Genomic DNA, 15,004 nt, shown 5'->3' with positions numbered 1-15,004 from the left:
TTCAGAATTGGTCTGACCGAGCCGTCCGGTTTCGGGACCACAAACAAGCTCGAATAAAAGCCTTCTTCCTGTTGTGACGGGGGAACCCTGATAATGACTTGATTCAGACACAACTTTTGTATTGCATCGCATACTACCTCCCTGTTCGGAAGAGAAGCTGGTAAGGCCGATTTGAAAAATCGTCGAGGGGGAACATCTTGAAACTCCAGTTTGTACCCCTGGGACACTATTTCTAAAATCCATGGGTCCAGGGCCGAATGAGCCCAGAATTGACTGAAGTGCTTGAGATGTGCCCCCACCGGTGGGAGAGATTCCATATTTTTCTTTGAGTCGGCATCAGCATTCCATTGATGAATCCACAATGGCCTCCTAGCTGAAACTGCCATGGCATTGGCTTTTGATCCCAAAAGGCCAATATCTCTCGCCGCTTCCTTTAGGTAGGCTGCAGCGTCCCTGATATAACCCAGCGTTAAAAGGATGCTATCCCTATCTAGGGTATCTATATCAGATGACAAGTAATCTGCCCACTTTTCGATAGCACTACTCACCAACGCAGATGCAATGGCTGGTCTGAGTAGTGTACCTGTGGTGACGTAAATTAATTTTAACGTATTTTCCTGTCTACGATCCGCAGGATCCTTAAGGGCTGCCGTGTCAGGAGACGGTAAAGCCACCTTTTTAGAAAACCGTGATAGAGCCTTGTCCACAATTGGAGGTGACTCCCACTTTTCTCTATCCCCAGAGGGGAACGGATACGCCATCTGAATCCTTTTGGGAATCAGAAACTTTTTGTCAGGATTTTCCCACATTTTTTCAAAAAGGGTATTTAGTTCATGAGAGGGAGGAAAGGTTACCTCAGGTTTCTTTCCCTTATACATACAGACCCTATTATCAGGAACAGCAGGGTCCTCAGTGATATGTAATACGTCTTTTATTGCCACAATCATGTACTGAATGCTCTTTGCCAATTTTGGGTCTAATCTGGTATCACTATAGTCGACACTGGTATCTGTGTCTGCCAACTGAGCAAACTAACGTTTATGTGACCCCGAGGATGTCTGGACTTGTCATAACACATCCCCCACAGATTTCTTCCATGCCTGGTTCTGAGACTCAGATTTATCTAATCTCTTATTAATAAGAGCCACATTAGCATTTAAAGCATTCAACACATTTACCCAATCAGGAGTCGGCGGTGCCAACAGGGTCACTCCCACCGCCGTTTCTGCCCCAACACAGTCTCCTCCTGGGAAGATCACTCCGCCTCAGACATGCCGACACACGTGTACCGACACCCACAGACACACTGGGCAAATAGGGGACAGACCCACAGTAAAGCCTGTCAACAGAAGGAAACACAGAGGGAGTTTGCCAGCTCACAGCCCAGCGCTTATCCCGGTTCTGAAACTTTAATATAATGCCTCAGACCCTGCAGCGCTTTTATAATAACTTATTTTAGCACCAAATTAACTATGCCCCCCTCGTTTTGCTCCCTGTTACTTGTACAGCAGTGGTGAGGAAGGACCAGCGTCTCTGCAGCTCTGTGAAGAGAAAATGGCGCTGATGAGAGCTGTGAGGGCTAAGCCCCGCCCCCTTCATGGCGCGCTTCAGCCCCGCTATTTTTAAAAATAATTATACTGGCGGGGGTAAGGATTTAGTGCCTAGGCACTTCAATCACACTTTGCCAGTCTCAAATGAGGAGTTTTATGCTGCCCAGGGCGCCCCACCCCCCACCCCCCGCACCCTGTTATGCCGCTGTGTGTGGGAGCATGGCGCGCAGCGCGATCGCTGTGCGGTACCTCAGAAGCCGTCACTGAAGTCTTCTATCTTCTTCTACTTACCTGTCTTCTGACTTCTGGCTCTGCAAGGGGGGTGACGGCGGGCTCTGGGAATGAACCACTAGGCGTACCTAGTGTTCCAAACCCTCAGGAGCTAATGGTGTCGTGTAACCAAGAAGCAGAGCCTTTAAACTCACTGGAAGTAGGTCTGACTTCTCTCCCCTAAGTCCCACGAAGCAGGGAGACTGTTGCCAGCAGTGCTCCCTGAAAATAAAAAACCTAACATAAAGTATTTTCCGAGAAACTCAGTAGAGCTCCTCAGTGTGCATCCAGTCTGCCTGGGCACAGATTCTAAACTGGAGTCTGGAGGAGGGGCATAGAGGGAGGAGCCAGTTCACACCCCTTTAAAAGTCTTAAAGTGCCCATGTCTCCTGCGGATCCCGTCTATACCCCATGGTTCTTATGGTGTCCCCAGCATCCTCTAGGACGTATGAGAAACTCATGTTGACCTTTTGACCTGTTGACGTAATGACATGTCGACCTAGTGACCTTGTCGACCTAATGCATGTCGACTTAATGACTGTCGACCTAAGTGGTGTCGACCTAACGACCGTACCTCGAATCAGTGACATCAGTGAGGTATGAGGCACTTCATGTGATGCCATTAGTGAATGTATAGGCTGCAGTCTGATGAATATTGGTTCTGCTAGCAATAAAGATCTCTCTGCAGCCTGCAGGTTACACATGAACTAATTCCTTTATGTGTATTGTGCTTACGCATATTGCACATCCAGTGACTGGTATCCCCCCTGTATGACAGGCCTCAGGAGCCTGCCATGATGTGGTTAGGCGGGAGATGAAGGATGGCTTGGAAGGAACACACTGCTGCAGAATTGTACACTCTGTAATCTGTCAGAACCTTGTGATCTCCTCCCACACATCTCTGTTCATCTTCCAGGCTGCAGTACGCCAGACCGGCTGCTAATGGAGCCGTCGCATTACAGGAAGCCACACATCTGTCACCCGGATTTGAGGAGATTTGTCAACCACCAGTAAATAATTTCATTCTAACTCTGGTGCAGTTCCTAATAGAGAAATTATCTTATTGTTGCTAATGGTTTCAGCAACATTTCCCTGTGCAATTTTCTCCCTGAAAGTTTCCACAGTGTAAAAAAAAATTGGTGTACATATATCCCCTGCTTTTGGTGGGATAGTCCTGCTTTTCGGGCACCATCCCACCCACAGGCTGCAGTGTCCTTCGGGGGGAGCACTACACAGGGGAGAACCTGGGGGTAGACAAGCATCTACCTGAGTGTTGGCCACGCCCCCAGAGTGATGAGTATAGGGGCTACCATAAGGCCACGCCCCCTTCCCTGTAGGCATGTAGTTAGGTGGGGAGGGAGCATTGCCAGGTTGTCATTTATCAGGAGTGGGTGATGATGATAATGGCGTCAGCAATAGCGAGCTGATTGTGATTAGCTGTTTGCAAGTACTGCGCAGGCACTGATTGGTCATTTCTACGTTCAATCTGGAATGGGTTATGATTTCGTGAGCTTATTTAAGCTTATTTTAAAATAAGTAGTTTATAAGATGGATGTAAGCGGGGCTCAGCTTGTGTTGCGAACGTGGCCACACCCCCTGCTGTGCAATGCCAAAATTGTTGGCATTGTACAGCGGGGGAGGGGGGGGGCTGGCTACGATGACGCAATACTGGCCAAATCGTGGCATCACCCACAAGGTCAGCTTCACTTCACCTGAGCTCAGGAAACTTGTCCACTCTTCCAGGGGGGCTGGGTGCACCACCCAATTTTTGGGAGCCTCCCGGCAGTTTCGGCAAGCATGAGGCTACTGCACACTGGTACGCATCAATGTTTTTATTTCTCCAAGTGCGCCTAGAGATGCGCTTTACCACCAATGTGCAATACTAAGGTTAACAATACGTCTCATTAAAAGTATAGGATGAGGTCTGGTTTGCACCAGGTCTGAGCATAACAAAAATCTGGACCCTTTGTGGGAGGAAAAATGGTGAACAGCACCCCCTGAAACGCGCCTTCCCTTCTGCCTCATTGAAATAACCCTATTTGCAAAACAAATGATTGTTTTTCCATTTAAGCCCCCACAGTTCTCCCATCGAAACACACAAATGCTTGCCCCTCTGCAGATGCCACCATTTGGTCCTACATATAAAGAAAATTGGGCGTCCTTGGGTAAAAGTAAGGGCGCGATGATAAAAAGAACATTTGCTCTTTAACATCAGCTGTATATATAAACTCCACATGTGGGATCTGAAATCTATCCATGCGCTGAGGCTCTTATAGGTTTATGAATTTTACAAAACATGGGAAGAGTTTGCAGGAAGAAATCGATTCTTACCATAACGTTGCAGTAGGCCCACAAACCCTAAACATTTAGGTAAGACAGGAAAGTTTAGTGATGACGATGAGCTTAACCCTAAAGCATGTAGTGAATTCAAAAGTATTTATCGAACGCTTTTGTTATTTGCTTTTGTGTTCAGCAGAGATTACATTGAGGCCAGGGAGCGGCTTGTTCCATAGAGAAAAAAGTGAAAGCAAACAATTATTTTTGTCTATAAGCTACTGTATATCGTTGGCCAGGACCTTCCTGTGAATGGCACGTCTAGTTTTACTTCACCTAACGGGCTCTTAAGATCCACTTGTCATCCGTACACAATGGAGTCGGCCATTTTGAAATACAACAGATCAGTTGGCTATTGTCCCACAATGCAACAGGCTGCACAGCATTGAAGCTTACCTGCCGCCAACTTGCAGTAATGGTGGCCATTCTTAAAGGCTATTTTTTAAATATACTAGTAATAACCGTCAAACAATACTACGGCACAACGGTGTCACTATATAAATGAACAATGATAATAATGATGCCTCCTGTCTCTGCGATTTTATGAATTTATGGTCTGCATTTTTATTCTTTCCACAAAATGGCTGCTTCTTTGGTGTGCTGGTGACCTCTACAGTTTAACACAATGAAAATAAAAAATAAAATGACCTCAAAGCCAGGGAAATATTAAACTGGTCATACACAGGGGGAGATGTATCAAGCCATGGAGAGAGAGTACTAGCCAAACAAAAAAGAAAATTGTCGACCTTTTCTGTGTTGTCTATTTCTATGTTGACTTTTTGACTGTGTCGACCTTTCGTACCCGACTATCTTTTCAAGTGCCTACCTTTTTACTTGTCGGCCTACTGACCCTGTCGATTCGTTGCATATCGACCATATGGGGTCAACCTACTTTCTGTCGACCTAATAATCGACACCCTTGTGTATGAGCTAAGTATAGAAGAGGTGGAGGACTAATAATACTGTACACAGTATCCCGTATAATTATACCATGTGAATGCTTCTAGCAGCATACCAGTACAAGGCATTGCCTCAGATGGAAATGTGACAAAGCTGCAGAATCGCCCAGAACCCAACACTTGACTGTAAAGTAAACCGGGAGGCTTTCTCCAGACTCCTTCTAATAGTACATAGCCTATAGTCAGAAATTCTCTCTCTCTGACTAGTAACTGGCAGTGACTTCCCATTGGACGTGCTTCCTGCCAATCACACACACGGCATGCAGGCCCATTAGGAGGTGTTTTCTCCGTCTGGAGCTGCCAGTACAGGCTGCCATGCCAGATCTATTGCGCAGGTGCTGGGGCCAGGCTGTCCGGGTTTCTCCTTCTCTCATCCTAATGCAGGCAGCACGGGTAGAGGGAGCTCCTCCAAAGAGGTAGGAGCCGCCGCTGATGAAGATGCATGTTGGATACAGTTGCACGCATGGGGACGCAGCTGCGGCTGTCATTGCGGGTTTTTTTGCTGCAGTTGTGTCTGTGACTTTATGCTAATGCAGTTACAAAGCCCTTTCCCCGATGTACAGCCGTGCCTATGAGTGTGCAAAAACGGAAGCGCTCACTAGCAGTGTCTATAGACGCCGCGTTACCGTCTGGCGTAGCTTTGGGGGCCCGGTTATCATTGTATGTTTGCGGCTATATACCCAAAGACATCGGGAAGGGGGGGTATCCAGTCTCTAGGTCGACAAGACTTAGGTCGATAGTGTATAGATCGGCCACTATTGGTCGACAGTAAGTAGGTCGACATGGTTTCTAGGTCGACAGGTACTCTAGGTCATCATGACAAAAGGTCGACATGAGTTTTTCACGTTGTTGTAAAAAAAAAAAATTGCACTTTTTCATACTTTACGATCCACGTGGACTACGATTGGGAATAGTAACCTGTGTCGAGCACAGCAGCAGTAGCGGAGCGAGGCTCCTTGCCCGAAGCCGCATGCGAGGGGACACGGTGCACTAATTGGGGTTCCCTGTCACTTTATGAAGAAAACGACACACCAAAAAATTGTAAAACTCATGTCCACCTTTTTTCATGATGACCTAGAGTCCCTGTCGACCTATAAACAATGTCGGCCTACTTACTATCGACCAATAGTGGTCGACCTAGACACTGTCAATCTATGTCTAGTCTATCTAACATACCACACCCTTTCGGGGGTTAGCTGCTAATACTAAGTATCCCCCGAGTGTAAGAAGGAGGGGCCGCAGCAGGCAACTCTGATACCTGCTGCGACCCCCCCCCCATTCCCGCCGGAGTGGGGATGCGATGCTGCCCGAGTTACCAATATCCGCAATGCAATGCTTTCTCGATATTGACCCCCCGCAGCTAACGTCATCTGAAGATTACAGGAGCCCATTGTAGCCTGTGGGCCACAGATTTTAATTGTAGCCAGCGGCGGGTTCCCCCGGAAACCTCCCTGGAAGCGGCCTCTGTGCAGTGCTGCCTTAGCTGACCACGCACGTTGCAGGAGCCCTTGTCCCTGCGGCTGCTCATTAATACATTAGGCCGATGTGATCGTATGATAAATGGCCCTCTAAGAACCTTACCCCAGCCCTGTGGTAGCGGCATCCGATGTGAGCGCTGGAGCATTTAGTTATGTTCAGGAATTTCTGCACAGATTAAACAAGCAGTGCTACAGAACTAAGGAAAGCCGCCCCCCCCCCCTATATATATATATATATATATATATATATATATATATATATATAATGTGAAAAGACCTATTGACTTTTACCTTTGGGTCAGGCTACGGGTAGGGAGGGTTAGGGGGCTTTTGAGGAAAGGTACGTATACTTACCTTTCCCCTGTTGGGATTCCAAACGTCGGGATGCCGCAGTCGATATTCTGACTGCCGGCATCCCAGCCGTAGGCATTTTATACCCATTGTGAGACACATAATAATGTAATACTATATATATGTATAGTGTTTGTACTAGGATGTAACCCGCTGTGTTTGTTTTTCAGTGGGTGCTGGCGTTTGAAATCTTCATCCCCCTGGTGCTCTTTTTCATCTTGCTGGGACTGCGCCAGAAGAAGCCTACGATCCACGTGAAGGAAGGTAAGGAGCGCGGAATTACTGGGCCGCAGTGGTGAAGCCGTTGTCACCCGCCGAGCTTCATATTATCTTTGTTTCACACGCAATAGAGGAAGAGCAGGTCAAAGCTCAGCGACAGAGTGGTATAATAATCTCGCTTATCTGACAGTGGCTTGTTATTCAGGGAGAGGCTGATATGACTTCCTTTCCCTGGCTGGTGACACACAGTGTGGTAAACCATGTCTTCCGTGCATGCATATGCAAGACGGGGCTGGAGCCGGTGCATTGAGAGCTTACAGAGACACCTGGCAATCATTAATCTTCTTCATATATCCGTAAATGCAGTGGAGGTCAAACTTCAGGCTTCAGTGATGTCACCGGTTCCTAATGAATTGATTGGCTGCAGTCTCGTGATTACTGGTTCAGCATACTTGCCTTGTAGTATTTGGGCCTAGGTCCAGGTTCTAACGCGTTTCGCACCACTTTCGCCACCCATGCTGTTAGATGCTTTGCACACTTTACAAGAATCGGGATGTACCATGGCTAGTACCAAGTGACCTAGGGGCCAGTATATACTATATTGTATTCGGATTCGGAAGCAAGTCTTGGGGCTTCCTGCGTGTGCCGGAACGCACATGTGCAATGGAACTGGACTCTGGATTTGGGCTTATAGATCTACTTTCATAGAAAATTTATATTTTAAATAGTCTAAAACAAATTATTTCAATTAGAATTCAATTAGAAGAAGCTCATTACATATATAGATAGATATTTTTGTTAAAAAAAATGTTTTATTTCCATGAAATACATAGATTGTTATGCTCTGCAGATTCTCTGCTATGACCATCCCGATATGGCGATAGTGGTGAGGGTTGTGGTGATATGTGTATCACCATGATCCTTCATAAAAGGTTTCCCCATACTTCGCATAGGGAAGCTATCAGCTGAGGTATGCGGCATAGGATATTATTGGCGATACCTAGAGGCCGAGGCTTCTTACATGACAAGTAATCCTACTTAGGGGTTTTCTCCCTTTCATAAATAGGCTAGGCCTCTTAAGAAGTTGCTTAACTCAGAATCTGACGCGTTCCGCGTAGCACCAACATCCTCCCCTGATTAGCCTGCGTACCACCTCCCACTCAGCCAGAGCCACTGCAGTGATGTCATCAATGATGTAAACCAACAATGGTTTCCTGTCGATGATTCCTTACCACCTAGGTAAACCTGCAGTGGCACCTTCAGTGGAGACTATCGATGGTGATCCATTGTATGCTCGTCTCTACTGAGCAGCCAGTGATAAGAAAGAAGCAGTAAAGTGATAAGAAGCACGATGCTTATAATGTATATACATATTTAATGAGGTGTATTATTTTATAGACGTCTGACTGTTACAGTCAACAACATTTCTGCACATTGGTGCCCAGTAAAAAAATAAAGTGATGTAACCTGTAACATCCAATCAGATGCTTGCTTACATTTTCTAAACTGTGCTAGAAAGAGACAATTGAAATCTTATTGGTTGCTATAGGTTACAGCCTATTGTCTCCACTTGAACATGAATTGTCTGTTTTATTATCTCTAGCCTATAGATAGAACGAGAGCTGCGGGTCATCTGAGTTTCAGCTCTTGGGATCACGGTGGGAACATTTTGTGATAAATGTCTTCCCTGTGACAGGACAGAGTAGTATATAATAAATCCAGATAAGCGCCTAGTGATGAGATCTCGCCGTTTGTCATGCCAATTCCTTCATGTTTAATTTCTGCCTTTTACATGAGGCATAAATTAAGAAATGCTGGATATTAAATAGAGGCAAGCCGTTATTTATGGACGTCTAGCTCTGCAGCGTATTGTTAATTTCCTCCCGGGGCTTAATTGGTATATAGAGAGTTCTCAGCGCTAACAAATGATGTGGTATAACATGAATATTTCATTTATATCTATTTATTGGCCATGATTGACCTTCAGCTGGCAGACAATGGGGCAGATTTATTAACCTGGAGAAGTGATAAGATGAAGGTGATAACGCAGCAGCCAATCGGCTCCAATATGTAACTTGACAGGAGCTGACTGACTGGTGCGTTATCACCTTTATCTTATCACTGGTTTATCACTTCTCCAGGCTTAATACATCTGCGCCATTGTGTCATGAGGCGTCCCTGTTACTGGGACTATCCAGACACACCCGGCCGAGGTGTGCGTACATACTGCCCTCCTGGCACACAGTAACGAGGCTGTATGTGAAGTACCTGTTGCCAGGCTGCCGTCGTTTATGTGCTCGACCAGCATCCATTCCCTGGGAACCAGTGACACCATTTAGGGTTCTCACACACCTGTCCGCTATTAATGCACACTTCAGCTGCCGGCTAAACGGCCTTCAGGATAGAGACGGGATATGGTTTCTTACCGCCTTTGTCCCACCACTGCGTCCTAAAATTTTTTACTCTTCAATTTAAAACTCAAAATTGTAGATCAAGGAAATCGCGATACGAGATTTTACTGGCAGAAGTGACACGCAGGAAGCAATGTATTGTTTGTCTATTGAATTTTATTTTTATTCCATTTTATGCTTTTGGTGTTGTTTATTCATATATGTTTGTTGGTGAGCATGACTGCACTGCATGAGAATAAATGTCATTATGTTCTGGGGGTTCTGCAGACTTTGGGCCAAGTTCAGACCTCAAAACTCCTCTGCGTTTTTGCCGAGGTCTGCAATCAGATAGCCGCCGCCCATAGATAGTGAAAACCCGCCCCGTGCAAGTGCGAAAACTTCACCAGAAAGCGGACATCTGCAAAACCATTCGCAACTCACTCACTATCGAATGTTTTTTTCCAGTCTGTGCGCAGCCCAGGACTTACTCCTACAGTGCGATACGTACAGGCTGATCGGGGCCGGACCTGACGTCACACACCCTCCCTGAAAACGCTTGGGAACGCCTGCATTTTTTCTGACACTCCCAGTTACCACCCCCAAACGTCCGCTTCCTGTCAATCAGCCTGCATTCACCTAGCGATAAAAATAAAAAAAATTTGGGGTGTTTAGTGACGAGCCTGTGCATTACGATCCGTACGCATGCACAGTCATTCGATAATCGCCCGCTGTGCGAATTCGCACGACAGCGATCAGGTCTGAATTAGGCCTCTTATTTCAGTCTTGTGAACTATATTACCGGCAGGATCCTGTCAAGTTCTCAGTTATTAATACATTTCCAGTCATGATTCTTTTTAAATGACCAATGACATATAGTGCTCCGTTATTGGTGCATAGTGGCGGCATATTTTATAATTGCTTATTATGTGCAAAGTATCTCAGCTTAAAATTCAAGCACTTGGTCTAGGGTTATGGCACACGGAGGGAGATGGCGCCACTGCACCGACTCCTGCTATGGAACGAATCTGCAAATAGGAAGGAAAGAATGGAAATTCTGCGTACATTCCTCCATATTGTGCCACACACCTTCCTTCATATTATGCTACATTCCCCCCCTCACTGTGCGGCACTTTCCTCCATATTGTGCCACACTTTCCTTCATATTATGCCACATTCCCCCCCTCACTGTGCGGCACTTTCCTCCATATTGTTCCACATTTTCCTTTATATTATGCTACATTCCCCCCCTCACTGTGCGGCACTTTCCTCCATATTGTGCCACACACCTTCCTTCATATTATGCTACATTCCCGCCCTCACTGTGCGGCACCTTCCTCTATATTGTGCCACACTTTCCTTCATATTATGCCACATTCCCCCCCTCACTGTTCGGCACTTTCCTCCATATTGTTCCACACTTTCCTTCATATTATGCTACATTTCCCCCCCTCACTGTGCGGCACTTTCCTCCATATTGTGCCACACTTTTCTTCATATTATGCCACATTCCCCCCCTCACTGTGCGGCACTTTCCTCCGTATTGTGCCACACTTTCCTTCATATTATGCCACATTCCCCCCCTCACTGTGCGTCATTTTCCTCCATATTGTGCCGCACTTTCCTTCATATTATGCCACATTTCCCCCCCCCCCCCCCTCACTGTGCGTCACTTTCCTCCATATTGTGCCACACTTTCCTTCATATTATGCCACATTCCCCTCCTCACTGTGCGGCACTTGCCTCCATATTGTGCCACACTTTCCTTCATATTATGCCACATTCCCCCCCTCACTGTGCGGCACTTGCCTCCATATTGTGCCACACTTTCCTTCATATTATGCCACATTCCCCCCCCTCACTGTGCGGCACTTTCCTCCATATTGTGCCACACTTTCCTTCATATTATGCCACATTACCCCCCTCACTGTGCAGCACTTTCCTCCATATTGTGCCACACTTTCCTTCATATTATGCCACATCCCCCCCCCCCCCCCCCTCACTGTGCGGCACTTGCCTTCATATTGTGCCACACTTTCCTTCATATTATGCCACATTCCCCCCCCCACTGTGCGGCACTTGCCTCCATATTGTGCCACACTTTCCTTCATATTATGCCACATTCTCCCCCTCACTGTGCGTCACTTTCCTCCATATTGTGCCACACTTTCCTTCATATTATGCCACATTCCCCCCCTCACTGTGCGGCACTTGCCTCCATATTGTGCCACACTTTCCTTCATATTATGCCACATTCCCCCCCCTCACTGTGCGGCACTTTCCTCCATATTGTGCCACACTTTCCTTCATATTATGCCACATTCCCCCCCTCACTGTGCAGCACTTTCCTCCATATTGTGCCACACTTTCCTTCATATTATGCCACATCCCCCCCCCCCCCCCCCCCTCACTGTGCGGCACTTGCCTTCATATTGTGCCACACTTTCCTTCAAATTATGCCACATTCCCCCCCTCACTGTGCGGCACTTTCCTCCATATTGCACCACACCTTCTTCCATATCACACTAATCATTTTAAACAAAAGTATAGATGTTGTAACTTATGCCGTCAGACGACGAAAGAATTAGGCATAACATATAAAATGCACAATGAAATGAGTTCTCACCCCCCAGGCGTGTTCTCAAGGCTGAAGGCCACGTAATACTGGTCAGCACGTTCTAATCATGCATCAGCTATGGTGATAAAACCTTGCAGGTGTCTCTGTAAAAAAAAACAACACAGAGGCACCTGAAGCATTCATAGAGCATAGTTATTTATAAGCAGAGAAAAGATTGGATTTAATATAGCATTCACATTGTTCTATTAGCGCACAGTGGGAATAATTATACCGTAACGTTATACTATAATAACACTCTATACTATATAGCAATGATATATGATCTCTTCATCACCACAACAGCCAACAAAAAACAAATCATTATAATTGTAATTATCTAGTTAATGAAACAAACTACCACTGACGCCAATAAGACCTTTTCAAGGTGTGTTGGAAATAAATCTGCAGTGTTCTAGATCCCGGTTTCTTGACTAGTTAATTGGCAACGATTGCTGCAGTCAGGATTTCCCCGTGTGAGGAAATTACTGACGAATAGTCGATTGCATCATATGCATAATTAATGTGGCCGTTCTCTTTGGACATTCCCATTTTCCTGATGCAAACTGCAGTATTGATGTGGCAGGGGAACGCTCTAGTGTGGGGATCCAGTTCTCATCGATGTGCGGTTGTGATGTTCAGCTGTGACCATCCCTGAGATGTACGGTAGCCTAACGTCACTGGTTTTCATACAGGTCAGGGTAACTTAGCTCATCATAATAAGTGCCACCAACTGGTCAAGTTTTGTGGATTTTTTTTCATCCTGCACAGTTGAGTGAATCTGTTTTGCTAGATCAGTAATTATCCCACCTGCTTTCACAGACAGAAATCCAGAAAACATGACCTGCTCGGAAAGCTTGAGGGTCGAGGTTGAGAGCCAGTGATTTAGAGAATTCCGTCTGCTGGGTAGAGAGGCGGGGGGTTAATATGGCATCTGATTGGAGGGCTCGTCTTCCCATCCAATCAGGTGTTAAACTTCCTTATTCCAGTTCCGTGTTAAACTTCCTTATTCCAGTTCCAGGAGATCTGACCTTCCTCTCCTCTCCCAACTACCAAACACCATAGTTCCCCATTGCACTGCCACGTAGGTCTACACTACCTAAGGAGGAGAAGTTGTCCCATGGACAACTTTAAGGCAATGCACCAAATATGTTGGAATCCAAGCACCGGACTCAAGAAACCCAGGGGGAGATGTATCAAGCCTTGAAGAGAGATGACGTGGAGAATTTGCCCAAAGCAACCAATAAGCTACTGTTTCCCAACCTCAGTCCTCAAGGTAAACTAACAGTCCAAGTTTTAAGGTTAACTGTACTTGAGCACAGGTAACTTTAGCACGTTATTTTGATTTAAGCATCTGTGCTCAAGCAGGGATATCACTAAAACCTGGACTTTTCTTAAACCTGGACTTTTATCTTTGCAAATGCCGGGTCACACCCTGGAACTGGAAACAGGTCCTTCCCGGGTGCGACCCGGCATTCAACGTTTTCACTTGGCTTCCCGACCCAGCACATTGCCAGGTTGGGTTGCCATCAGGGGGCGGGGGCCACAGCGGCATAGGGGGCGGGTCTCGAGGCGGCGCTGCGAGATTAGATCATCTACGCGCCGCCTCTCCCTATGACGTGAACGGGTCCCAGGTCGCATCGACCCGGGTAACCTGTTCACACTGCACCTGACCCGGGAATAACCCTTCTTTACTCCCGGGTTGAATTACTGGGTCAGGCGACCCAGGAATTCGGGAGTGACCCTTTCACACCGCAGGACGACCCGCGTCAACCTGGCAATACACCGGGTCGATACCGGGTTATTTGTGCGATGTGAAAGCGGTATGTGTGCGCCTTGAGGAAACACTGACATAGAGGATATCAGTAGATGCAGGTGCTTCATGAACTGCTGAGATTGAGGTATGGGCAGGCGCTTCATGAACTGCTGAGATTGAGGTATGGGCAGGCGCTTCATGAACTGCTGAGATTGAGGTATGGGCAGGTGCTTCATGAACTGCTGAGATTGAGGTATGGGCAGGCGCTTCATGAACTGCTGAGATTGAGGTATGGGCAGGTGCTTCATGAACTGATGAGATTGAGGTATGGGCAGGTGCTTCATGAACTGCTGAGATTGAGGTATGGGCAGGCGCTTCATGACCTGCTGAGATTGAGGTATGAGCAGGCGCTTCATGAACTGCTGAGATTGAGGTATGGGCAGGCTCATCCTGGAGTCTGACTCTGAGATCACATTGGTCTGATAATAGAGAACTGAGAGTAACATTGTACGCAGGCCTCAGGCTGGCATGGGCAAGGTCCCCAGTGCACCCACTGCATGTGCCCCCAGGAAACGTGTCATCTTTTCATCTTTATTGGTCATTGACTATGTACAGTGTTGAACGCTTGTTTTATTTTAATTTCTGTTTTCCCTTTTTCCATGCATTTATTTTGTTATTCGTTCCTCCTCATCACTGCCTGACTCCACATCGCATGCTGCAGTCTGTAAGTGCTCAAAGCGGTTTCCCATTTAAGTTACTGTATGTGTGTAACAAGAAGTTCTGGGATTGTACCTCGTTCCCGGAGATCATCTGTCGTCTTGTCCTCTCTCCATGCTATACAGACTCTCTGCGCTCCATCGCCATAACGAGGACACCGGAGTGGCATACCTCATAGGTCACAAGCGTGTGTTTCTCATGTCCGTAGGGGATCCGGTCTCTAGGTCGACAATGTTTGGGTTCACCACTATTGGTCGACAGTAACTAGGTCGACATGTTTCCAAGGTCGACCGGTTGTCTAGGTCGACATGTTCTATGTCGACAGGTCAAAAGGTCGACATGAGTTTTTCAAAAAAATGTAACTTTTTT

The 15,004-nt window shown here is 46.6% G+C and overlaps 1 protein-coding gene across 1 annotated transcript in view; it reads left to right on the top strand.

The window, feature by feature from the left end:
* The window catches only part of ABCA2 (ATP binding cassette subfamily A member 2), a 120,778-nt gene that overhangs the window by 55,572 nt on the left and 50,202 nt on the right, over positions 1–15,004 (top strand). The window contains exon 2 of the mRNA XM_063936251.1: positions 7,113–7,206. Within this exon, the coding sequence (XP_063792321.1) occupies positions 7,113–7,206 (94 nt within the window). The remainder of the gene's footprint in view (positions 1–7,112; positions 7,207–15,004) is intronic.

The sequence above is a fragment of the Pseudophryne corroboree genome, chromosome 8, assembly GCF_028390025.1.
Source record: "Pseudophryne corroboree isolate aPseCor3 chromosome 8, aPseCor3.hap2, whole genome shotgun sequence".
In the NCBI taxonomy this organism is placed as follows: Eukaryota; Metazoa; Chordata; class Amphibia; order Anura; family Myobatrachidae; genus Pseudophryne; species Pseudophryne corroboree.
The sequence above is the reverse complement of the archived record's forward strand: the minus strand, read 5'-3'. Positions and strand labels throughout refer to the sequence as shown.